General features: G+C 39.5%; 5 protein-coding genes across 11 annotated transcripts in view; 2 read left to right on the top strand and 3 right to left on the bottom strand.

Moving 5' to 3' along the window:
- Nucleotides 1–40: 40 nt before the first annotated feature.
- On the bottom strand, nucleotides 41–3,599 carry LOC129756466 (general transcription factor IIE subunit 1). The gene is made up of 3 exons (XM_055753357.1): nucleotides 1,941–3,599; nucleotides 775–1,443; nucleotides 41–712 (listed from the first exon to the last, which is right to left on the bottom strand). The coding sequence occupies exons 2-3, from the start codon at nucleotides 1,419–1,421 to the stop codon at nucleotides 88–90; spliced, it is 1,272 nt and encodes a 423-aa protein (XP_055609332.1). The 5' UTR covers nucleotides 1,422–1,443; nucleotides 1,941–3,599; the 3' UTR covers nucleotides 41–87.
- LOC129756467 (rab-like protein 3) lies at nucleotides 2,014–3,747 on the top strand. 2 transcript variants are annotated; one of them, XM_055753359.1, is made up of 3 exons: nucleotides 2,014–2,169; nucleotides 3,001–3,362; nucleotides 3,434–3,747. In XM_055753359.1, exons 1-3 carry the CDS (start codon nucleotides 2,124–2,126, stop codon nucleotides 3,713–3,715), a joined length of 690 nt encoding a protein of 229 aa, XP_055609334.1. In that variant the 5' UTR covers nucleotides 2,014–2,123; the 3' UTR covers nucleotides 3,716–3,747. The 2 variants fall into 2 exon arrangements, with proteins under 2 accessions (XP_055609334.1, XP_055609333.1); XM_055753358.1 differs by having other exon boundaries at nucleotides 3,419–3,747.
- On the bottom strand, nucleotides 3,739–4,729 carry LOC129756468 (adenosine 5'-monophosphoramidase HINT1). The gene is made up of 2 exons (XM_055753360.1): nucleotides 4,488–4,729; nucleotides 3,739–4,067 (listed from the first exon to the last, which is right to left on the bottom strand). The coding sequence occupies exons 1-2, from the start codon at nucleotides 4,599–4,601 to the stop codon at nucleotides 3,798–3,800; spliced, it is 384 nt and encodes a 127-aa protein (XP_055609335.1). The 5' UTR covers nucleotides 4,602–4,729; the 3' UTR covers nucleotides 3,739–3,797.
- Nucleotides 4,730–5,715: 986 nt separating this feature from the next.
- Nucleotides 5,716–11,255, top strand: LOC129757069 (E3 ubiquitin-protein ligase rnf8-B-like). Of its 2 annotated transcripts, none has more exons than XM_055754190.1 (3): nucleotides 5,716–5,815; nucleotides 10,431–10,544; nucleotides 10,722–11,255. In XM_055754190.1, the coding sequence occupies exons 2-3, from the start codon at nucleotides 10,433–10,435 to the stop codon at nucleotides 11,084–11,086; spliced, it is 477 nt and encodes a 158-aa protein (XP_055610165.1). In that variant the 5' UTR covers nucleotides 5,716–5,815; nucleotides 10,431–10,432; the 3' UTR covers nucleotides 11,087–11,255. The 2 variants fall into 2 exon arrangements, with proteins under 2 accessions (XP_055610165.1, XP_055610164.1); XM_055754189.1 differs by lacking the exon at nucleotides 5,716–5,815 and adding an exon at nucleotides 5,886–5,962.
- The window catches only part of LOC129757068 (zwei Ig domain protein zig-8-like), a 49,881-nt gene continuing 36,729 nt past the window's right edge, over nucleotides 11,242–24,393 (bottom strand). For all 5 annotated transcript variants that reach the window (XM_055754188.1, XM_055754187.1, XM_055754183.1 and 2 more), the window contains exons 4-7: nucleotides 18,777–18,899; nucleotides 11,807–11,952; nucleotides 11,575–11,734; nucleotides 11,242–11,510 (exon numbers count right to left, since the gene is read on the bottom strand). In XM_055754188.1, the coding sequence (XP_055610163.1) occupies nucleotides 11,368–11,510; nucleotides 11,575–11,734; nucleotides 11,807–11,952; nucleotides 18,777–18,899 (572 nt within the window). In that variant the 3' untranslated portion in view covers nucleotides 11,242–11,367. The remainder of the gene's footprint in view (nucleotides 11,511–11,574; nucleotides 11,735–11,806; nucleotides 11,953–18,776; nucleotides 18,900–24,393) is intronic.

The following is a 24,393-nucleotide window of genomic DNA, read 5'->3' as shown; positions in this document are numbered from 1 at the left end:
TAACTTTCTTTGTGCGATTAAGTTAACACGGTTTTGTTTTCTTATAAATTCATTTTTTTAATCAACATTCAACGTATGAAAACACGATTAATCGTACATATGACTGAAATGGTCCTGGTACACTTGAATGTAGGTCTCCTTCTCCTGAGGAGTCATATCGGCAATCAGCGTATCGGTGATTTCGTCAATCGGATAAGGTCGGCCAGCCACCGTCACCGAAGGAACATCATCCTCCGAATCCGTGTCCATGATTTCGACCGTCGGGATCTCGGTGTTGTCTATATCTTTTTCGTCGTCGCTACTCTCGCTCGTATTTTCGTTGGTCATACCCAGACCCTTGATAGCTTCATTGGTAGTGGCACGCGTGCTTTGCTTTTCGTGCTGCAGCAACACCGACATGATGTCATCGGTTTCCTTGCGGTTGCGAGCTGAGGATATGACACTTGTGTTGTTGAACGATGCTTGAGATTGAGTTGATGTGTATGCCGCTTTCTCGAGTATTGATTCAACCGAATTTTCGTCCGCATCGTTGTTGATAACGGTAGATTCCGTCATCCATACCGGACGATCTTTTCTCTGAGTAGTTGTTTCAACCGCGTCGGAATCTCCAATCGTAATATCCACGCGTGTTTCTTCCACAGCAAATCCACTAGACCGTGTGGCCTCACCGGACCATTGCTCAGTTGATGGTCTGTTGGTAGGTTTAGCGATTCTGTAAAAGTATTTTAGATTAACAACAATTTGAATAAAGAAAATAATACCAATAAAACATACCCTCGTATAGTATCGATGTCAACAGGTTCGGGCTCCAAAATCTCAGGTGCAAGTTTTATGTCCTCCACTTGCCGAAGCAAATCGTAAAGCGGCTGCAGCTGCTCGTTGAATTTGGCCAAGAGCAAACGAGAATCTTTCTTTGGCAAGGCGGAGCTGTCTTCTTCGACCGGACTACCGCAATAGGTACAGCGAAATTCCCCGGTAGCGAAATCGAACAGCTGATCCGCTTCCAGATCTGTGAAAGTCTTATTACAAGAAGGACACTTGAAGCTGGCGCGACTAGTGGCATCACGTTCCTCGGTCTCCATGCGCTTGCGCATGTGATCCAGCTTGTACTTAACCACGTTAACAAATGTTTTGTAATTTATAAAGTAATAGTTAACTTTTTGTGCTTTGCCATCGGGACCGGTTTCCATTTTGAGCCGCACTTGTAGGAATTTGTCATTCTTCAGAACCGATATACGGGCCCGCAGCATTTTGCGCTCGAATTTCAGCAACTCACAGATATCGTCCTCCTTCATGCAGGGGTTGCGCACAAGCATGTCAACCACCAGCGCATCTTCGATGGAGTAAAATCCACGTACCACGAAGCGGGCCAGCTGTTTCAAGCTGCTCGGTATTTCCGTAACATATCTTTGATCCCCCATTTTGTGGTAAACTGTCGCAAGTCTGAAACGAAATTATACATTTTAAAAATTAACTCATATTAAGTTGAGTATTCGAACTATACTAGTTGTATTCGGATAAATGGATAGTTTCATTTCTATGAATGGGTAAAAAAGGTTTTCCAAATTATTGAGTGAATCGTAGTTTAACCAGAGTTTTGAGACAATTTTGGTACAATAAACGATTAATTTATGCATAATTCTTATACTTTTAAATTTGAAATGAAAATTAGAATTTTGACGATTTTGAACTGTGCACTCATTCCCAAAAGAGAGAAGAGCTTATCAATTTTATAAAAAAAAAATATAATGAATGTGTTTGTGAGCGAGCCCATTCCATGAGAAGAGCACCATAAGAAGATTTTTCTCAACTAAAAAAACCGCTCAATGCTCATTCTATTTCTCCGATTTGGATTTCTTCGAATTCGGCTTTCTTCGCAACTTCGTGCACACCAATAAAACTGCTCAATGAATTTCGTATCTATTTGGCATCTCACTTACCCCACAGACTTGACTTTGGTGGTGTTTTGTTCCGCGCTCTTTCCGAGTTCACTCCGGCAAGCGAGAAAACGGAGAAAACGTTGTCACTAGCTGGCTGCCAGCCGTCGGAACCAGAAAAAGCAGTGTTGTTTTCCTTCCTCTGCGGCTAGGTTGAGGCGTAATCCATAAACTTTTTCGCGAAAAATGTCCGCTATCGGGAAAGTGCGCGTCCTGGTTGTCGGCGATTCCGGTAACGCTCTACATCATGTTCGGGGTGGTAAACTTTTCAGAAGCAACGGGACACTTTGACCGGTGAAAAATGCAATTAACTCGCTACCGCTACCGAGGAACGTCCGACTTAACAGCGTATCGCCATGTTGAAATATTTACGGGCTCCTATGTCCAGGTTTAAGTGAACGTTGGAATGAATTTTTGCCTTCGATGACGGTTTAACTGGGTTGCCAATTTTGCTTTTGGACTGGTTTTACAGTACTGTGTTTATTATTGAGTAAATTTATCAACAGAACATAATATTGCATTACAAAATTTTAATAAACTCAAATTTTCACGTAATACAATTATTATTGTTCCTATTCTTGACTTGCATTTTCCTGTTAATTTTTTTTTTGAGGATAGTCAAAAACTCAGATTAAGTTATGAATACTCCACATTTGTACACGTGAGAGGTAAAGGTTATGTTTCAGGTATAACGGTTATTGATATATGTACCTCTTGCATTAAATTTACCTGAAAAGTCTAACCCACACTAGGTCAACCTGTATACACATCTTTGTACCACATTGACACTAGGCAACGGTTACATTGTTTTGGTTTATGCAACACGAGTTTCGTGTTTCACATGACCGGAATACTCAAGTTACGTTTCAAAGTCTCCCGAACTTCATGGGAGACCAGTACCTTTTTCAGCATATAAAATGGTATAATTTGATATACTTACATTACAAATGATTGTTTTGTACTTTGACGAATAAGACACATAAGACTGGGAGGGGTCCATATCTGTAGTGACTAAATATACGTACCTCTAAAAAGATCTCTCCGTTCGATAACTCCTTCACAGGTGTCGGTAAAACTTCGCTAACCCATCTGATCGCTAACAATGAACCGCTAACGTCACCCGGATGGACCGTGGGTTGTGCGGTGGAAGTGAAACTGCACGAGTACAAAGAGGGTACTCCTTCGCAAAACACATACTTCATAGAGCTTTGGGACGTTGGAGGATCGATAAGTCATAAAAATACCCGCGGCGTCTTCTACCACCCTACCCAAGGGATCATCTTGGTACACGATCTGACCAACAAAAAGAGCCAGGAAAACTTGCAACGGTGGTTGGTCGAAATTTTGAACAAGGACGGCAAGGATGTGCTTAAAGGTGGTGAAGCGATTGACATCGATCCAGAACAGTTTCTCGGCTCTACACAGGTATGTTCTCGAACTTGCTTCGTTAGAATTTTTTAAAGCTTGAAACAAAATTTTAGTTTCAAAATTTTCAGATTCCTATTTTGGTCATCGGGACAAAGCTGGACATGCTGGATGACAATCACAAGAGCAAAATTCTTAACAAAACTAACGCAGGAAGTATAGCGCAACAGTGTGGTGCAGATGAGATATGTTTAAATTGCCACGAATCCAGAAGCCTGGCGGCTGGAACGACAGACGCTGTCAAACTGGCCAGATTTTTTGACAAAGTGATAGAACGAAAACATCACAGGGTAGAGCCCGCTCGTAAATTTACCGGAACATTCCCAACGGGGTTTAACGTATACCAGACGTAGGATAATATAAACAACATAAAACATTCCTCAAATCAATAAGATTTATTATGAAAGAACAAGTTTTTCAACCGGGTTAATAAACTTAGCCGGGTGGCCACTTCATCTGGCGGCCTCCTAGGAAATGCAGATGCAAATGATAAACCGATTGAGCTCCATTTTTACCATCGTTGATTACGACACGGAACCCATCGTCGAGTCCTAGCTGGGCGGCCACTTTTTTACCGACCAACATCAGATGTCCTAGCAGGGCTTCGTCTTCATCGGTTGCCTTCGAAAGCTGCGGGATCGCTTTCCTCGGAATAACCAGGAAGTGAGTTGGGGCCTGGGCGCTTATATCATGAAAGGCAACGCACTGAAACAAAGAAGTGTTGTTTAAATAAGCGGGGGACCTCAACAGCGTTGCCAGATTGAAAACCGCTCAAGTCCGTAGATTTGACGAAAATCGAAAAACGTACTGATTTCGGCAAAATAAAACTTGATGACCCTTTTTTTTTTTTTTGGTCGTCAGGTAGAATTTTCATTTATCCGCAGAATCCCTTGAATTTATGCGATTATCCGTAGAAAATCCGTAGGAAATGCTGAAAATCCGTAGATTTCGAGCATCGATCCGTAGCTCCGTAGAAATGCTGAAAATCCGTAGAACTACGGAGAAATCCGTAGATCTGGCAAGGCTGGACCTCAACCTTGTTTCGTCGCGTTGTTGAGTTATTAAACGTCGCAAAGCTCTCGTGAAGAGATTTTAATTCTATTCACCAAAACAGGGTGCACTTACCTTATCGTCCTCGTAAATGAAGTTGCATGGGATTTCTTTGCGTAGGATTTTACCGAAAATAGTGTCCTCAGCGGCGGCATCCGCAGCGTGAGCTTTAGCTACTTCGTCGGACATTTCGTCCGATCAACTTGCGGCGTTTTTCGAACCGAGAAATCAATTTAAAATTCAATTCAACCTGGACCAGCCAACAATCCGCGAAACCAATAAATGGCGATGAATAATTTTCACATTTCCTTCAAAACCGGCATGAATAATGAATATGATGAACACGATGAATTGATGGAACGTGAGAGATGAGCAGATGATATTTTGTAAAACAGTGAAAGCACTGAAACAAATTGTGACTTGAAAATCATCGGTATCGGAGAGCACTGATGCCAAAAAGTTTTGAGTCAAATAATTCCTCATAAAATAGCAATTGGGCTTGGGCCTACCTGGGGAATAAGGCTTGCTCTTCACTACACAGATTTCCGTAAGAATGACAGCTAATCGGAGTGAAATTGGAGTGAAGCCTATAAGGTATTTCCCGACTTGTCAACCGAACAGCTGATTTCTCATGTTTACAATTTTCGGCATCTGGTGGTAGGGTAAAAATAGCAACAACACTACGCATGTTCAATGGTCGGATAGTAACGAAACCAAATTGGCAGTGCAATAATAATGGTTATGCTGAATTCTTAATTTTTTAAACTAGCCTAAATTCAAAAATTGTAGACATGACATACTTTGAAGGTAAGTTTGAAGTTATTTGATGGTAATTTGAATAAATTATATCTTTTGAAAAAATAATTTAACAGTGCTCATTTCTCAAATTCAAAATGGCGACCAGTAGGTGTTTACATTTTCCAAAACAAAAACAAAATGCTACCCTACCACCATCTGTCTCAGGAAATACTCTATTGCTTTCTCTGTTAACACATGAGAAGTTGTATACCGGGACTGCGAGCGCGCTCATAGCCAATAATTAAGAATCTTTAACGAAACGCATTCGGAAACAAATATTGATTAACATAAATAGTTATTTATCTTGTTTTTTTTATTAAATAAGTAAGTACTTGAAAATATTTTAAAACCTATGTAACATAAAATGTAACTGCGTTTCCGTTTTAAAAAAAAACACAAACAAGCTTTACAAATTCCAATCAACCAAAAATTTAAACAAATACTGAAACAAATGTCAACTCGGCATCACTGCTGTAGATCAAAATCAAAACATAAATAAAAATAAGTTTTTGTGGCTCTCATGCAACAATTTGTTCCTAGTGCGTTGTGTTTTAATTATAGTTTAATGTGGTTTAATTATCTATAAAAAAAAGGTATAATATCAGGTAATATAAACTTTTTTACAACGTACCCGAAATTTTTATTGATCAACCTTTTTAAGTGCTTTTCCTTTACGGATTTGGCAAACGACGCGCGTCAAAAGCTCATACAATCCACCCACCCGAAATAAGGACACATGCAAACAAAGATAGGTAGTTTAGAATCGGATACTTTTTCCGTTTTAAAGGGAATTTAACCTGAGACTTACATAATTATATGTATACCTAACATTTACCACTTACATTATTACTCACATATGAAACTATGTACTTATATTTTTTTTTCAAGGAATTTGCTGTTAAATTCCCCCTGGGCGTGGTGGGGGGCTCAATTATATCACTCTGATATAATTGGGTATGCCTTGACGCCTAAGTATCCTTTCCGTGGTTATATTATCACACTTTTCGATACTTAGGAGCACCCTCAGTTCACTTAGAATGCAAGTGAACTGAGATATGGTGTTGGCCCCAGGGCTTTTTACAAACGCCCCACCAAGCATTCATTGGTCCGATCAGTAATGATTGTTTGACCGGAAATTTACACTTTACACTACATTACACATCATTCAGTGGTCAATGGGTCAATATTACATAACACATTATTTGTTTACTAAACATATGACACAACAAAACATAACATACCGCAGCAACAAAACTCAGCCCACAGTGGCTATTATTTGTCTGTTACATCACACAGTCCAGCATTACACATCGTAACAACAAAACTCAGCCCACAGTGGCTATTATTTGTCTGTTACATCACACAGTCCAGCATTACACATCGTAACAACAAAACTCAGCCCACAGTGGCTATTATTTGTCTGTTACATCACACAGTCCAGCATTACACATCGTAACAACAAAACTCAGCCCACAGTGGCTATTATTTGTATGTTACATCACACAGTCCAGCATTACACATCGTAACAACAAAACTCAGCCCCCAGTGGCTATTATTTGTCTGTTACATCACACAGTCCAGCATTACACATCGTAACAACAAAACTCAGCCCACAGTGGCTATTATTTGTCTGTTACATCACACAGTTCAGCATTACACATCGTAACAACAAAACTCAGCCCACAGTGGCTATTATTTGTATGTTACATCACACAGTCCAGCATTACACATCGTAACAACAAAACTCAGCCCCCAGTGGCTATTATTTGTCTGTTACATCACACAGTCCAGCATTACACATCGTAACAACAAAACTCAGCCCACAGTGGCTATTATTTGTCTGTTACATCACACAGTCCAGCATTACACATCGTAACAACAAAACTCAGCCCACAGTGGCTATTATTTGTCTGTTGCATTACACAACACAGCATTACACATCGTAACAACAAAACTCAGCCCACAGTGGCTATTATTTGTCTGTTACATCACACAGTCCAGCATTACACATCGTAACAACAAAACTCAGCCCACAGTGGCTTTTATTTGTCTGTTGCATTACACAACACAGCATTACACATCGTAACAACAAAACTCAGCCCACAGTGGCTATTATTTGTCTGTTGCATTACACAACACAGCATTACACATCGTAACAACAAAACTCAGCCCACAGTGGCTATTATTTGTCTGTTACATCACACAGTCCAGCATTACACATCGTAACAACAAAACTCAGCCCACAGTGGCTATTATTTGTCTGTTACATCACACAGTCCAGCATTACACATCGTAACAACAAAACTCAGCCCACAGTGGCTATTATTTGTCTGTTACATCACACAGTCCAGCATTACACATCGTAACAACAAAACTCAGCCCACAGTGGCTTTTATTTGTCTGTTGCATTACACAACACAGCATTACACATCGTAACAACAAAACTCAGCCCACAGTGGCTATTATTTGTCTGTTACATCACACAGTCCAGCATTACACATCGTAACAACAAAACTCAGCCCACAGTGGCTATTATTTGTCTGTTACATCACACAGTCCAGCATTACACATCGTAACAACAAAACTCAGCCCACAGTGGCTATTATTTGTCTGTTACATCACACAGTCCAGCATTACACATCGTAACAACAAAACTCAGCCCCCAGTGGCTATTATTTGTCTGTTACATCACACAGTCCAGCATTACACATCGTAACAACAAAACTCAGCCCACAGTGGCTATTATTTGTCTGTTACATCACACAGTCCAGCATTACACATCGTAACAACAAAACTCAGCCCACAGTGGCTATTATTTGTCTGTTGCATTACACAACACAGCATTACACATCGTAACAACAAAACTCAGCCCACAGTGGCTATTATTTGTCTGTTACATCACACAGTCCAGCATTACACATCGTAACAACAAAACTCAGCCCACAGTGGCTATTATTTGTCTGTTACATCACACAGTCCAGCATTACACATCGTAACAACAAAACTCAGCCCACAGTGGCTATTATTTGTCTGTTACATCACACAGTCCAGCATTACACATCGTAACAACAAAACTCAGCCCACAGTGGCTATTATTTGTCTGTTGCATTACACAACACAGCATTACACATCGTAACTACAAAACTCAGCCCACAGTGGCTATTATTTGTATGTTACATCACACAGTCCAGCATTACACATCGTAACAACAAAACTCAGCCCACAGTGGCTATTATTTGTCTGTTACATCACACAGTCCAGCATTACACATCGTAACAACAAAACTCAGCCCACAGTGGCTATTATTTGTCTGTTGCATTATACACAACACAGCATTACACATCGTAACAACAAAACTCAGCCCACAGTGGCTATTATTTGTCTGTTACATCACACAGTCCAGCATTACACATCGTAACAACAAAACTCAGCCCACAGTGGCTATTATTTGTCTGTTACATCACACAGTCCAGCATTACACATCGTAACAACAAAACTCAGCCCACAGTGGCTTTTATTTGTCTGTTGCATTACACAACACAGCATTACACATCGTAACAACAAAACTCAGCCCACAGTGGCTATTATTTGTCTGTTACATCACACAGTCCAGCATTACACATCGTAACAACAAAACTCAGCCCACAGTGGCTATTATTTGTCTGTTGCATTACACAACACAGCATTACACATCGTAACAACAAAACTCAGCCCACAGTGGCTATTATTTGTCTGTTACATCACACAGTCCAGCATTACACATCGTAACAACAAAACTCAGCCCACAGTGGCTATTATTTGTCTGTTACATCACACAGTCCAGCATTACACATCGTAACAACAAAACTCAGCCCACAGTGGCTATTATTTGTCTGTTACATCACACAGTCCAGCATTACACATCGTAACAACAAAACTCAGCCCACAGTGGCTTTTATTTGTCTGTTGCATTACACAACACAGCATTACACATCGTAACAACAAAACTCAGCCCACAGTGGCTATTATTTGTCTGTTACATCACACAGTCCAGCATTACACATCGTAACAACAAAACTCAGCCCACAGTGGCTATTATTTGTCTGTTACATCACACAGTCCAGCATTACACATCGTAACAACAAAACTCAGCCCACAGTGGCTATTATTTGTCTGTTACATCACACAGTCCAGCATTACACATCGTAACAACAAAACTCAGCCCACAGTGGCTATTATTTGTCTGTTACATCACACAGTCCAGCATTACACATCGTAACAACAAAACTCAGCCCACAGTGGCTATTATTTGTCTGTTGCATTACACAACACAGCATTACACATCGTAACTACAAAACTCAGCCCACAGTGGCTATTATTTGTATGTTACATCACACAGTCCAGCATTACACATCGTAACAACAAAACTCAGCCCACAGTGGCTATTATTTGTCTGTTACATCACACAGTCCAGCATTACACATCGTAACAACAAAACTCAGCCCACAGTGGCTATTATTTGTCTGTTGCATTACACAACACAGCATTACACATCGTAACAACAAAACTCAGCCCACAGTGGCTATTATTTGTCTGTTACATCACACAGTCCAGCATTACACATCGTAACAACAAAACTTAGCCCACAGTGGCTATTATTTGTCTGTTACATCACACAGTCCAGCATTACACATCGTAACAACAAAACTCAGCCCACAGTGGCTATTATTTGTCTGTTACATTACACAACACAGCATTACACATCGTAACAACAAAACTCAGCCCACAGTGGCTATTATTTGTCTGTTACATTACACAACACAGCGTTACATATCATATCATCCAAACTGCAACACATTTACACAATTACATAATGAATAGTAAAACCCTAACTTTGCTCGTAATACAGCTCCCTGACCTTCTAATTTATCAGGGAGCAACCAGTGTTCAATTGAGTGCCAGTGCTTAGTCCCTCTGGTGTATTACGGTCTCGCCCAACTCCTTCCCAATTCATTTACCTAGCTTTCCCCCGCGGTGAGAAGTTTTGGCCTCAAAAGGGCCCTGTGATTTCTCACAAGCTGCCGCATAAAAAAAAAAAAAAAAAAAAAAAAAAAAAAAAAAAAAAAAAAAAAAAAAAAAAAAAAAAAAAAAGGAATTTGCTGTTAAATTCCTTGAAAAAAAAGTACTTATATTTTATGATTAAGTAATTTGGTTCTTCTATTCCAAAAAAAATGAATCTAGAAATGTCTAGAGAAAAGGATTTGGATCAGGACTATTCAGTCATTGATGTGTCGAGCTCCGACAGTCAATTCAACTTATCAACTTCCTCCTGTCGGTACAACCTACGGAATCGAGGTAAAAACAATTTTCTTTTAACTGTAAGCTTAAAATAATTACATACATCAGCGATTATTATTAAAAACTGCATTATAATAATGTTTGAATTTATATACACTTTTAAAATATTCGTTAATTTCAACAATTTCCTCATATGCTGAGTGTCTTTTTAAATGAAAAATTTCATCATTTCAGGACCACCCACTTTCACCCAATTAGTCGAACAAGAATGTCCCATATGTTTATCGGAGGTTTTCATCAAACCGGTCGTTATCAACTGTGGTCATACATTCTGTGGAAGCTGTATCCGTCAAGTTTTAACGAGATACAAAAACTGCCCGATCTGTAATCAATTGATGATTCAGGAGCTATTTCTGAACGATACGTCCTACACTCGTGATCTTGCCCGGAAGCAGAACAAAGCAGTAGTGACTACAAAGCTACCGCCGTCGAACAAATTGAAAAAGGACAAGATTATAAAACAGAAAAATTCCGTCTCGGTGGTTGAAACTCGAAAAAGCAATAGGTTTAGAAGAACGAAAACCATTCGCGATGTCTGACTACGATCTTCGGATTTCTAACATAACTATTTGTAGAAGAAAAAATTATGCTACGTGTTCTTTCCTGTGTGTTTTATGATATTGTATCTTAAATTTGTTCCAAATTCGTTTCAAATTTCCTTATTCCGTTTCTTCGTAAGGTCGTTCAATAAAGCGTGAATCATTTTCTAGTTGCATTTTGGTGTATCGTTTAATTAAGCTAAGGCTACGTTTATTTGCAGTATTTACAAGATGAATTATTTACATTTAATCATTGCGTAAGAGCTTAGTCATAATCATCATCAAGCGGCCCCTTGAATGTACAGAAATGCATATAAACTCAGAACATTAAGGCTCAATGCCAGTAGCCAAGAAGTATCAGTTAATGCTATCGTAAGGGTTCTATTTCCTGTGTTTTTACGAGACGCATCCTGTAGTTCATCTCCTAAAAATGAAACAAAAGTTATTAGCATCAAGATAAAGTTATTCTAAATGGCGAGTATGTTTACCGTCCAAAATTTGGACAATAGTGCTGGCACTGCCGTAGGACTCCGGGGCGCACGTATAGTTCCCGGCGTCATCGAAGTCAACGTTTCGTATCAAGTGAACGACCGTGATGCTATTCAGCGGGGATTTTTCCCGTTTACGTAACGATTCGTAAGCGACAATCTGTGGAATATAGATAAGGTGAGTAAAACTGTTTGAAAATTCTATACACAAGATTTTTAATCAGGATCTTACATCGTTTTGGTGATACCAAATCACGTGACTTGGCCTTCGGTCGTAGTTGTGATTTATAATGCAAGTGAGGTTCAAATTTTCTCCCTTATATCCGTATACCATCGTGCCTTCAAGGATCTGTGTTGTGGCAGCAAGATATAAATAATCTGAAAAAAAAGATGGGAAAAAATTAGTTCCAAGCTTCTTTGTAAAGTATCCGGAATTTAAATAAAACAACGACCGTTTCGTGTTAGGTATTACAAGGCAATGCCAGCTTGCGCTTGTTCATCTATTTTCCATTTCTTAATTCTCTCTCACTTTTGACGGCAGTGTGCCCAGTTGGACACAACACTTTGTACAATTTAGATTAACTAAGTCAAGTTTCTATTGGGATAAAATTGTAAGTATCGAAAAAAATACTTAAGTTTAACGCAACTTAACTTGAATCGACGTTAAAAGAAAATTGGTAAATATTCTGTATTTTGATGTGTCAAGAAATCATTCCTTTAATCATTATGGTTTTTTAGTCATTTCCCAGCAATTGCTTTCAAAAAGGGCTTCACGGTGGCTCCAGAGAGTAAATCAGTTAGTATGAACTATTCTGTCATTATACACAGTAGTTGACATTAATGCTCTCCTGTCAGTTCTATGTAAAAATGGAATTACCGGTACTTGCCTGCAGTGGATTAATTCATACCTAACAGAAAGAGTACAATTTGTGAAGCTTGGGAATGCGAGATCCAGCGTGTTCTCGGTTAACAGTGGTGTACCACAAGGGAGTCACTTGGGACCCCTTCCTTTCATCACTGTTATGAACGAGTTCCCCGGAGTGTTGCGTGACGTGTATGTTTTGATATACGCAGATGATCTGAGAATGTTCCTTCCAGTTCGAAACCCCAAGGATTGCTTGACTCTACAAAACGCGGTATATAGGTTCTCTGAGTGCTGCAGCGCGTTTGGATTGAAAATTAATGCCTCAAAATGTAGCACGATAACCTTTTCTCGGAAGATGAATAACATCTTGCATGAATATCGTTTCGAAAACAGCAGTATCATTGCTAGAAAATCGTCGGTGAAGGACCTAGACTTTAAGTTAAATGCGGAACTCAGTTTTTCAAAACATATTGAACAAGTCGTTGCCAAAGCAAACTCCATGTACGGTATGGTAAGCAGGATTTGTCACGAGCTGGACAACCCTTACACCATTGTTTCGATTTATGTTGGTCTTATCCGAACTGCAATCGAATACACCAGTATAGTGTGGCAGCCATGCTACAATGTACATAAAACAGAATAGAACGAATCCAAAAACGATTTCTGAGATACGCCCTAAGGAACCTTGGTTGACATGACGAAATGCCGGAATATCGAGCCTTATGTATGCTGGTAGGATTGAATGCACTAGAAAATCGTAGGAAATCAATTCACGTGTTGGTTTTTAAAAATCTAAACAGTGGAAAATATTTTTCACCGTATTTATTGTCACAAATCTCACCTAACGAAGGACGTAGCAGTTTGCGCAGCATAAGGCCGTTTCAGCTAACAAACCGTATCTAGAACTACGCTCGAAATGAACCTATAGAATGATGGCGCTCTACAACGCTCATGCTATTGTGATAAAGCTAGAAATGTCCAGAGAACAAATCAAAAATAGATTTAAGTATTCTTAAATATTTAGTTAAAACTAGTAAAGATTAAAGGCTGAAGCCTAGGATCGAATAAATAAATCATTGCACCGGTGAGGGCGCTGTTGGCACCGTAATTGTTCATTCGAATGGCGAATATACAATTGAAGATCCTGATTCCTAAGACCACGGGGTCGAACACTAAGCGGAATAGCCTCGAGTGGCGTGGGACAGTCGATTCGCGATATCAGGAGATCGGCGACGAATGAGGCACGTTTTGCATATCTGCGAGCTTGAAGGGTATTAATATCTATGAGGCGGCATCGATTTTCATAGCTTGGCAAGCGAAAAAGGTCTTGCCAGTTCAAGTTTCTAAGGGCGTATCGCAAGAATCTCCGCTGAATAGCCTCGAGCCAATCGACACCGTTCCGGTAGTAGGGGCACCAGACAGCTGATGCATATTTAAGGATGGAGCGAACAATGCAGTATAGGCTAGGCAATACACGTCCTTGAAGTCCTTCGCCACTCTAAACATGAAGCCGAGACTTCTGGATGCTTTGTCAATCACGTAGTTGGTGTATGCCTTGAATTCCAGACGCTGATCTAGGATTACGCCAAAATCGTTGACGTGGTTCACAAGTGCGATCTACAAGGAAGTACTCCGCAAAGGCAGTTTAAAGGCAGGCGTTGAAATAAATTAGGAAAATATCGGTCCTAGATGGTTGCCTTGAGGCACACCAGAGTTGGCAGAGAATTGCCCGAAAAAGTTGTCACCCGTTCGAACAATCAATTTACGTTAAGTAACTGCGGAACCTGCCAAGTTGAGTACCACAGAACCCTAAGCGTTCGAGTCTTCCGATGGCAATTTCGTGGTTCACCTTGTCGAATGCAGCGGACAGATCGGTATAGATAGCATCAGTTTGGGATTTGGCAGCAAAACTTGCATGCACAAAAGAAGTGAACGGTAGCAAGTTACTTGTCATGTTGATCTGGCGCAAGGTCGCTGCACTAAGGGAGGCCAATATGATATTTGAAGGCGCCGAAAAAGTAGAACGTGCTGGGTTCGGGTATAGAAAGCTGCCATGGTTGGAGCACCACTTCAAACCGGGCATATTGAAGTCGCCAATGACAAGATACATCATCTTCTGGAGCACAGAAGGAGCTTACTTCGAAGATACAGCATGAAAACGACTCAGCGAGGGCAACATCTCTTGAGCGAGGGTAACCAAGGACTTTACGGATAAAATACATAAAACCGGAAATTTCATGTTAATTGTGATTTTATTTATGTTTTTATGTGGCGTGTTGTCTGTGTGTATAAACAATGTTCAGTGTCTTGTGTGGCGTGTAAACTCTCACTAACCGTGGGTTTGCTGCTGCTGTTGCTGTTCTGTCGCGACGTCGTAGTTCCGGGAATCCAGTTCCGGAAGCAGGAGGGCCGTCAATGTATTGGCGTATTGATAGGGTGCCGAAACCGTCGGTGCCAGCGGGCGTTGCTGGACTCGGTAGTTGCAGGCGTCTTCCTTCGTTAGCTGTTAATCGGCCTGCCCACGAGTGTGCCCCGTATCCGGACAGGGCGAGAAGGGAAGTCCTCCTTAGGAATTAGGGTTCCGCAGAACCCGAGGACGATGATGCTGGTCTTTTACGGTTAGGCGCGAGACCACAAAGGATCTGCGGGCCGAGCCGTGAGGAAGCCAACCGGTGTTTCCGGGCGAATTCCTTGGAATTCCACGAACCCTAAACACAACACGGACTTTGCTCACGGACGCCTGGTACAGAAGAGGCTCGAAAAACGGAAACAAGCTTCCTTTTCGGCTTTTTCGTTTCATTTTCCAAATATTCCTCCTTTTCCTCCAATATCAATTGACAGCAGCTTGCAAAAATGTAGCCTACTGTGGTCATGAATTTTTTAGAACATAACATACAAAACTACAAAATGAAAACAAAAATCAAACGATTTGTAACCAACCGGTTACATACCTTCGGGGAGTATCCGAGTTGGGCGGTTCTCAACGACAGAAGTTGCGGGGATAAGAATTTACCTTCTTCGCAGTGGAAATCGTTGGAAAAGGTTATTCCACGGGGAATACCCACGAGTAGAATGGCTTTCGACGCCGGGTGAGCCATTCGAGCCGGAGTAGGATGACGTCTTCGTCGGAAATCATCCGAGTCATTGCGTTAAGTCCCGCGCGTGTGCCGTGACAGGCGCGAGTCTAGGATAAGCTGTTCTCGATATGGCACACGGCGGGCAAGGTGGCAAACCTCGAACCCTGAAGATAAGAGGGCGGGCTTCGAGTCGTTATAGGAGAGGTCAGGCCTCGAACCTCCAGGCGACCTCCATGTCAACCCCGAGTCTTTATGATAAGAGGTCGGGTCTCGAGCCGTAAGAGGAGGGATCAGGCCCTTTATCAACAAGAGGAGGGGTACAAGTGGGCACCTCTAGTTACTACGAGGAGAGGTCAGATCTCAAGTCGATAGAGGAGAGATCGGGCCTTGAATCGTGCAGAGAAGAGGTCAACCTCGAGTCAAAGCGAGGAGGGGTCGGATCTCGAGTCGTTAGAGAAGAGATCGGACCCCAAATCGCGAAGAGGAGAGGTTTGTGTGGGAATCTCGAGTCATTGCGAGGAGATGTTGGTTCTCAAGTCGTTAGAGGAGAATTCAGGCGTCGAGTCGTAAGGATGAGAGGTTTTGCTGAAAGTGGTCTCGTTAATGAGTATTGCCTTGGAGCGCACTAGCGCGAATAGACCTCCCACTATTGAAGCATTGGGTGTGAGAGTGAGGGTTCAACACGCGTTCGGGGGGTCATGGCCCTGAAATACGGACGTGACTGGAGGGAGAGCGATCGCCAACTCGTTTAGCGTTTCGATGGGTAAAGACCCGACTCGAAAAACGAGGGCTGGTGAACCCCTTTGCCGCAGACGAACTCAGGGCCGGGGCGACTGATGACGCTGGTTGGATTCAGCGCGACTGAGTAGAAGGGCTCAGGAATCTCCGAAGTGCTCGTTGCGTCTTGGTGCGGAAAACCCGGTAGAATTAGAGATGTTCACGTTGGACGGGTGGTTGTCGTAGCGATACTGACTGAAGTCGGCACTGTTAGTATGACTGGAAAACAAAAAAGGGTCACTGATACGTTGCGTTCCGGTGCAGAAAACCCAGTAGAATTGGAGATGTTCGCGTTGTGCGGATAGTTTTCGAAGCGCTGTGTAAAAGTGCCAAAGGACAACTGGAGAACCTCGTCGCCCCAATCGAGCTCAGGGCCGGGACGACTGATGCCGCTGGCTGGAATCAGCGCCACTGAGTCGATGGGCTCTATGGTCTTCGAAAGGACTGATGCGTTGCGTCCCGGTGAAGATAAGGTCAGTAGTCCACACGAATCGGCCATATTACCAATGTTGATGCGAGAGAAACAACGTAGGAAGTCGGAGTCAAATCGAAGCGTGATAGGGATACCAGATTGTCCATCGTAATCATGCACCCAAAATAATTTTCACTTGAAAAATAAGTGACATCTGTCGTAAATTCTCGCCATACGTAATTTCATTTGAATTTTAAGTGATGGGTCAAGTGAATTCACATAAGTGACCGGTCAAGTGAATTACACTATGACGTTCGAGTGAAATTTATCTGAGTTTCTAAGTAAGTTTCCAGTTAATTATCACTCGCGTTTTTAAATAAAAGAACATTTATAGAACAGCACTACGATTTCAAATACTTACATTACGCTTTCGCCATAAATTTATGGCGAAAGGAAAATTCCATCGTAATCCCAAGGCAGATAGGTTACTGCGGATAGTGCGACTTCTAAATCTTCCCTGCTGCAAATCAGAAAATCTGTCCCGTTCAACCCACAAGCTGAAACATGATAACACCTTTAAATAACTTTTTCTTACATCACGTTTACACAAACTACCGCCAAAATCGCCTATTAATGAATTGGGAAAGTACAAATCCAGCATAAACTTTAAACGCTGCTCTTTAAAATTTGCCATTTTGAACTCTGAAAAAAAACACAATTACAACCTGACATTCACTTGAAATTTAAGTGATGGGGAAGTGAATATTTTTTCTCACTTTAAATTCAAGTGACGACTGAAGTGAATGTGGATGAATTCACTTGAAATTTAAGTGACTGCCAAGTGAAATGTATATGTCGCACTTGAATGGAAGAAAATCACTGGATCCTTGTTTTTAAGTGAAAAATCATGTGTATTTTAAGAGTGAATTTGTGAGTGTGAGTAATGATTGAAACCCCGGAGTAACATTGTCCGACACATGAACAAGTCGGCCGGGTGAAGCAAAAGATTTTTAGTCCATTTTAACTGATAATTGATCTTTCCAGGGTATTTTGAAGGCGTCTGGGGGATCAAACCGATTAAAAACTTGCAATACCTTGAAAATGTGCCTGCTTTATTTTATCAAGCTTGTTACTCAGGTCCGCTGGTTTTCCGAGAGGTGGTGAATGAGAAACCAAATCAACTTTACAGGTTTAAATTGTTAAAAAAAATTCAAAAAATTAACGAGTCATGGACTACATCGCTGAGAGAAAAAATAACATCGTAAAACATCCGAAAATTTTTGGTTTGCTTCTACAAGAACTTGCTTGTAGAAAATCAACAAATGGTCTCTAAAGTATACACTTCAGAAAACATTTTCCCATAATTATATAAGTGAATAATAAGAAGTAACGGCATTCGACAAAGCTGTTCAGTAGAAAATTCTATTAAAACTAATTTGTCCAAAAAACGTTACAAGTTTTCAGAACAAACATCATTTTTTCCATACAAATTCAAAAGTTAAGATTCACCCATGCAAACGTTAATTAAACATTCTGCAAAAAATCATGGATGAGTTTGAATTGAAGATGCCAGACCATGAAAAATAAAAAAATACCCCATAGCGACTAAGTCTAACGGAACGCACAGTTTTTCGAGTAGAAGTAGTCAAAGTATACTGGTGTAGCTCCCCCCTGTTATTTTCACTTCTTCAAGAGCACATCGATTATCAAAGTTTCTCTAGTTTGCAATTGACAACAAAAATTAGATTTGGAAAGAGAAATAGAGATATTTGATAAAAGGGATGATTATTAAGAATTCGTTCATGTAGGCCTAATTTACTCTCTGGAGCCACTATTTTATTTATTGAAAGATTTCAACATTTTTCCAAGCAACAAACAAATACGATATTAGGCATCCGCTGTACGTATATTTAATCTAACAGAATTTGATTCCTTCCCGGAATATTTGCGTCGAAGCCTCCGATTGACAATTTTTTCTCATTTTTGAAGACACGGTTCTAGCAAAACCGCCATTCTTTCTTAAACGTTCAAAAATCGATAAAAGTCCGATTATCCCCGTTGCGTTACTCACCTCGGTCTGCGTACATGCGGTTGTAAATATCACTGTTCCCTATGCTGAGTGCACTCGGTAGACTGGCTGGCACCGGTAGATCGTACAGAATATCATCCTGCCTTCGCACGAGTTCGGATTCATCTGAAATGAAGCAAAAAAAAAAGAAACCCTTTAACACTAATAGTCATGCTCATTGGTAATAAATCAATTCGCAAACTGTTCAACTAAACAAACATGTGTGGGGTACGTGGATTTTTTTTTCGAAAATCTTGTAAATGAAAACAACCCTTAACGGAAAACTAACTGGCGAGTTTGTTTACTACATATATGCACGGTCGTTAAAGCCGATCAATTATGCCAGCAATAATTTTCCAAAAGTTATTGCCAAGGAGGAAACTGCCTAGCACTCCAAACTAAGCTGCTTTGCTACGGGTGAAAAGGCGCCCATAAATAATCAGCCGAAGCTGTGCGATGAGTTGGAGAAAATGGATTCATTAGAAACAACAACATGGTAAGGAACTTCGGTTCGATGTCAATGGTGGCGTAAATTATCTAGTTAATTTTCTGACCGCCGCATTAATAAGGCCATGAGTGTCAAAATAAAAGTCAACACCACAAGCTAGGTCGAATAAATATAAGAAACGGATGCTGCCGTAGTTATTTTCTCAGCAAAAAAATAAATATTCAACAGAGCTGGATCAGCGCTCCACGAATCGTGTTGTGGTTTTTTTTTGAAAAAATAAAAACGCGTAGTGGATTTATTGGCGTCGTGCGATCATGTGACATTTCTCTGCACTACTTATTCTCTGGTTTCCACATTGTGGACCGGATTCGAGCAGTTGATCACTCGAATGAGACATGATGAACGTGGGAACAATTTGTTTAAAAGCGTCATCTTGTAGTGGGTGGACTTACTCCTACAAGTTTGATTTAAGTTTTGAATATTTTACCCGCAGATCATGTAGGTAGGGAACCACACGTGGGGATATGATCGTCTATCCTAGAACCTCTTTTTGAATTTGGAATGCTCATTACAATAATAATAAAAACTTGAAACGATTTGAAGCCTAAGTTCAAAGGACCTTTGGATAGTACCTACCTATGAATTCGTTCGTTTTTAATGGATGAGAAAAAATCTTCATACTTAATCAGCCAAACATACTTATATTAGCCAAAACGGTCGTTTACTAGAAATCAACTCTTGCTTCAATTTTGACCTTGGAGCGACACATTTACCGTTTAAAAAAGCATGATTGACAGTATGACAGCTTACCCTCCTTTCTAGGATGGTAAAGCACACAGTTCATATTTATTACACGTCTTGACGCACTAAATACAGACTGAGATGCATTCATTGGTGCAACTTAGGAGGTCTCTGGCAGCCGCGCCTTTATAGTTTATTTGCCTGGTTGTTTAGATTTTGAATGAACAAACAATAAGTAGGAACGGCTCTGACGGCAATAAACAAGTCGGTTTCATCTTGCAGAATGTTTGCCATCAATTTGTCGGTCTGAAGAGTAATAATTTAATTAAACTAGGGAACGAAAATATCCTCTGTTTGCGATAGGTCTGTCTGTGATTATGGTGAAACGACTGGTTATGAAAAAAGATTATGATAAACCGAAATCTAGATTAATTTAGAATAACAGGTTTTTTTTTCAAATAATTGTAAATGATAGGTAAAAAATTTTGGCACGGGAGGATATTTGGGTTCGGGAAATGCTTTGAAGAACCCTTTCTTTTTTTCAGCGGGGTTATAGAAAGAAAAGAGGGAGGTCTCCTAACTTTTTTCCCTAACCTAAAATCCAACCGAGCAAATGTAGATATCCAAAAAGTATTTAGGTACGAGAAATGGTTTTATGATTATTTGGGACTCCTCCCTCTTTCCAATGGGGAAATGTGAACGGGGAAGGGTTGTGCTTTGCACAACTGAAGAACAAATCGAGCATATGGAAACATATTTGGCATGGGAAGGTATTAGGGTACGATAAATATTTCTATGAATCTATGGTACCGTAAACTGGGGGAACTTTGATCAGCGGGGTAACTTTGATCAACATGAAATTTTGGCAGATAATCATCATTAAATAAGTATGAAATTAAAATAACTGAAAACTGTTTATTACGTTTGAAAGCCTGTAAATTGAGTTACAAATAAGCTAAATTTGGTATTTATTGGGAGATTGTTTATATCACTTAAAATATAATTTTAAAATCTTAAAATATCTGGTTTTTTTGAAGGCTCACAAACAAACATCTCTCCTGATAAAATTTAAGCATTTAGGTTGTTTTGTTTGAAAGTTAATCTTTTTTCTTGGTTTAGGATAAGTTTAAGTGTTATTTTTAAGTCATTTGATGATAATTTTTGGATATTGCAAAAAAAAACAATCATTTTCCATGAAAAAGCCCGTAGAAAAAAATGGCAAAAATCCCTATCAAATGGTGAATTTTGAAGGAAAAAAGAATATGGGAACAGTACGAGGACTTAGGGAATTGCATGAAGGTAAAATTTTATTTGTTTTTGAGAACAAAAAATATTGAAAAATGTTTATAATTTTTTCCCCTAAATGTATGCAGCAACATTGTCCATCTTTCGAGTATATTTGTTTTGGAAAGAAAACGTTGAAAAATTCAATTCAGTCCAGACAAAAAATTACTGTTATCGATATTTTGAGCCTTCTGTGCCTAATGACATCAAAACAATTAATTTGAAGATGTTGAGATACGTAAAACTCATTGTGATCAAAGTTACCCCGAAACTCAAAATCTGGTTTTGTAACAAACATTTAATTATAACCACCAATGTCGTTTGAATTTACTGGAATCAATGATCATGTTTAATACTCCTCACCTCAGTAAGTGTTTTAAAGCTGTTAGGTATTACGAAAAAGCAACCCCTTCCAAAATATTCAAAAATGAATGAAAAAAGTGATCAAAGTTCCCCCAGTTTACGGTACCCATCTCTCCTTTTAGTGGGGAGATAGGAAGACTGAAGGGGCTCCTTTATATATTTTTTAAAATAATTCGAAAACTTTTCAAGCACATTGAACGAATAATGAATACGAGAAACATTTCTACGATTATTTGAGCCCCTCCCTTCTTTCATTGGGAAGATCGGTAGGAAGGAATGGGGCTTCCATGTAATTTATATATATATATTGTATAACTAGAAAACTATTCGAACAAAAAGAACCAAATTTGACATGGAAAAGTTTTTGATTACGAAAAAGTTTTTCGTTTAAATTTGGTACCACTACATTATTTCTGTGGAGAAATATGAAAATGAGGGGCTCCCATATAATTTTTTGCACAACCCGAGAGCTAATCTAAACATAATTTCATTGTATAGCCTAAGAAGTTATCAACCAATGGTACCAATCTTTGGCTGGTTCGAGTCTGTGAACCAAATTTACTATTAGAGGGTTTTTGGGAACGAGAAAAATGGGTATGATTATTAGAAACGCCTACATTCTTGAAGCAGTGGGGGTGGATATGGGAAATTGGGAAAAGGTTCCCATTCAAGTTTTTTTTCGAGATCTATTTAAGCTAAAGATACTTAACTCTATGGAAGAGGTTTTTTTTACTTAGGAATACATGGCATAGCTCGAAAAATTATTAAATAAATGGAACCAAATGTGGCATGTGACGTTGTTTATGTAGATAGCAACAACTTTTCATGAGCGCTTCCCACCTTGAAAGAGGGAGAAGGTGGAGAATCCATACCAGTATAACATACTTTTTGGCATAACTGTTGAACTCATGAAGCTATAAAACAGAGTAGAAATTCCAGTTGTTGATTTAAGCCTGAAGTATCAAATGTAGGCTTACCAGACGGCATACATTGGCATGGCATGTCCTACTTTTCAATCCTTATTCCTGCCGTTTTTTTAAGACCCAGAAATCCTACGTTAGACCTAAAAGTCCTACTTTAGACCCAAAAATCCTACTTTTGGGGCCGTTCAGAAACCACGTAGACAGGAAAATAAGACAAATATTTGAAATATGACGCAGCTTTTATAAACATCTTCTTTTGGACTTATTCTTCAATTTATAAATCTTAATCGAGAAAAGATTTCTCTTTTGCCCTTATTGAACATATCACTTGACTGCATTTGAAAAATATCTTGAAAAAATGATTGATTTGAAAAGAAAAGCATTTAAAAAGGATTTCAAAAAGCATTATTCCGCTTAGTTTGGGAATTTATTTTTGGATATGTTGATGAGACGTCTAAAGCGGATGGGGTTATTATTTTAACCTAGACTTGCCAGATACTTTCAGAAAAAAGCGGGACATTTCACGAAAAAAAGCGGGACATAGCCGAAAAAAGCGGGACATTTTAGAAACTCTCAAAAAAGCTTAATTGTATAGCTAAATTTATACGTATACCATTAGCCAAAGTTGGTCATAGAAAGAACACTACACTCAGTTTTTTCTACATGACTTTTATTCACACGGTTTTCATCATATGTACCGTTATTTTCCGCGGTTCTTACGAATTAAAACGTTTTTTGGGGAAAATATTTCAAGTCGTACATGTTAACGGCGGATTCTACCGCATGAAAAACTTCTGTGCAATTTGTATAAAAAATATTTGTTTGTTTGGTAATTGGGTTTAGGAATTGTAAACTCTTGAAAGCTTCCATTTTAATATACTTTGGACAATTGAGTCGAAAAAATGGTGTGTAGTATAAGACAATTTAATTAGGATTCCGGCGAAAAATTTATTTGGAAGCCACTATAAAACAATATTTTCTTCATACATTGAACGTTGAACGTGCTCCGAGAAAGCATCATTGAATCAGAATATTATTGTAATGCTAGGAATGTTGGAGTTCTTTTGTATTGTCTTATATGAACTTTGAAAAAGGCTGCTTATTTCGAGATATGGCGTATTTGAAACATTTTCTGTGTTGAACCAATGAATTCAAATTGAGACTAAAGTTTTATTTCTTACAGTTTAAGCCAGTGAACTTTGTAAAAAGTTTCCAAGAAAAAAAGCGGGACATTTTGAGGAAAAAGCGGGACGGCGAGACATTCAACAAAAAAACGGGACATGTCTCGCTTTCGCGGGACGGATGGCAACCCTATTTTAAGGGAGTAAACGGTAATGTGACTATAGTAATTGTAATTTTATTGAGAACCTGGAAGAATCCATGCTTAAACTGGAGGACTGGAGGACAATTGTATTTAAATACATTCGTTAGAAAAATAATGACCCAAAAAAAGTAAATAACAGAAGCATTCTTTCGATCTACAACACTGTATGTACACAATTGTTATTTTTTTTCAATTTACTAGATCTTTCAATTTACTAAATTTCCACTAGCAATTTTTTTTATTATGGAATATTCCATTTTCTTCTGAGTTTCTTGTACACAGTGCACAGTGGTCCAGGGTGGAAATTTATCACGGCGAAATAAATTGCAAATGGTGTCTTCAGCAAAAATGCTCATCAAACCATGCGCTTTAATAATCTTAAATCAAATAATAGGCATGTCATTTTTGCTCGATTTACACATAAAAACTTTTTCCAGTGAATAGATAAAGCCAAACTGTCATTAACAAAGTTGTAGCCAATAGTTTTTGAGGCAACTTTACCCAAGACACCACATACGTATGATGTTTTGTAAGCGA

This window comes from Uranotaenia lowii, chromosome 3, assembly GCF_029784155.1.
Source record: "Uranotaenia lowii strain MFRU-FL chromosome 3, ASM2978415v1, whole genome shotgun sequence".
Taxonomy (NCBI): domain Eukaryota; kingdom Metazoa; phylum Arthropoda; class Insecta; order Diptera; family Culicidae; genus Uranotaenia; species Uranotaenia lowii.
Note: the sequence above shows the minus strand (reverse complement) of the source record. Positions and strands in the feature narration are given on the sequence as shown.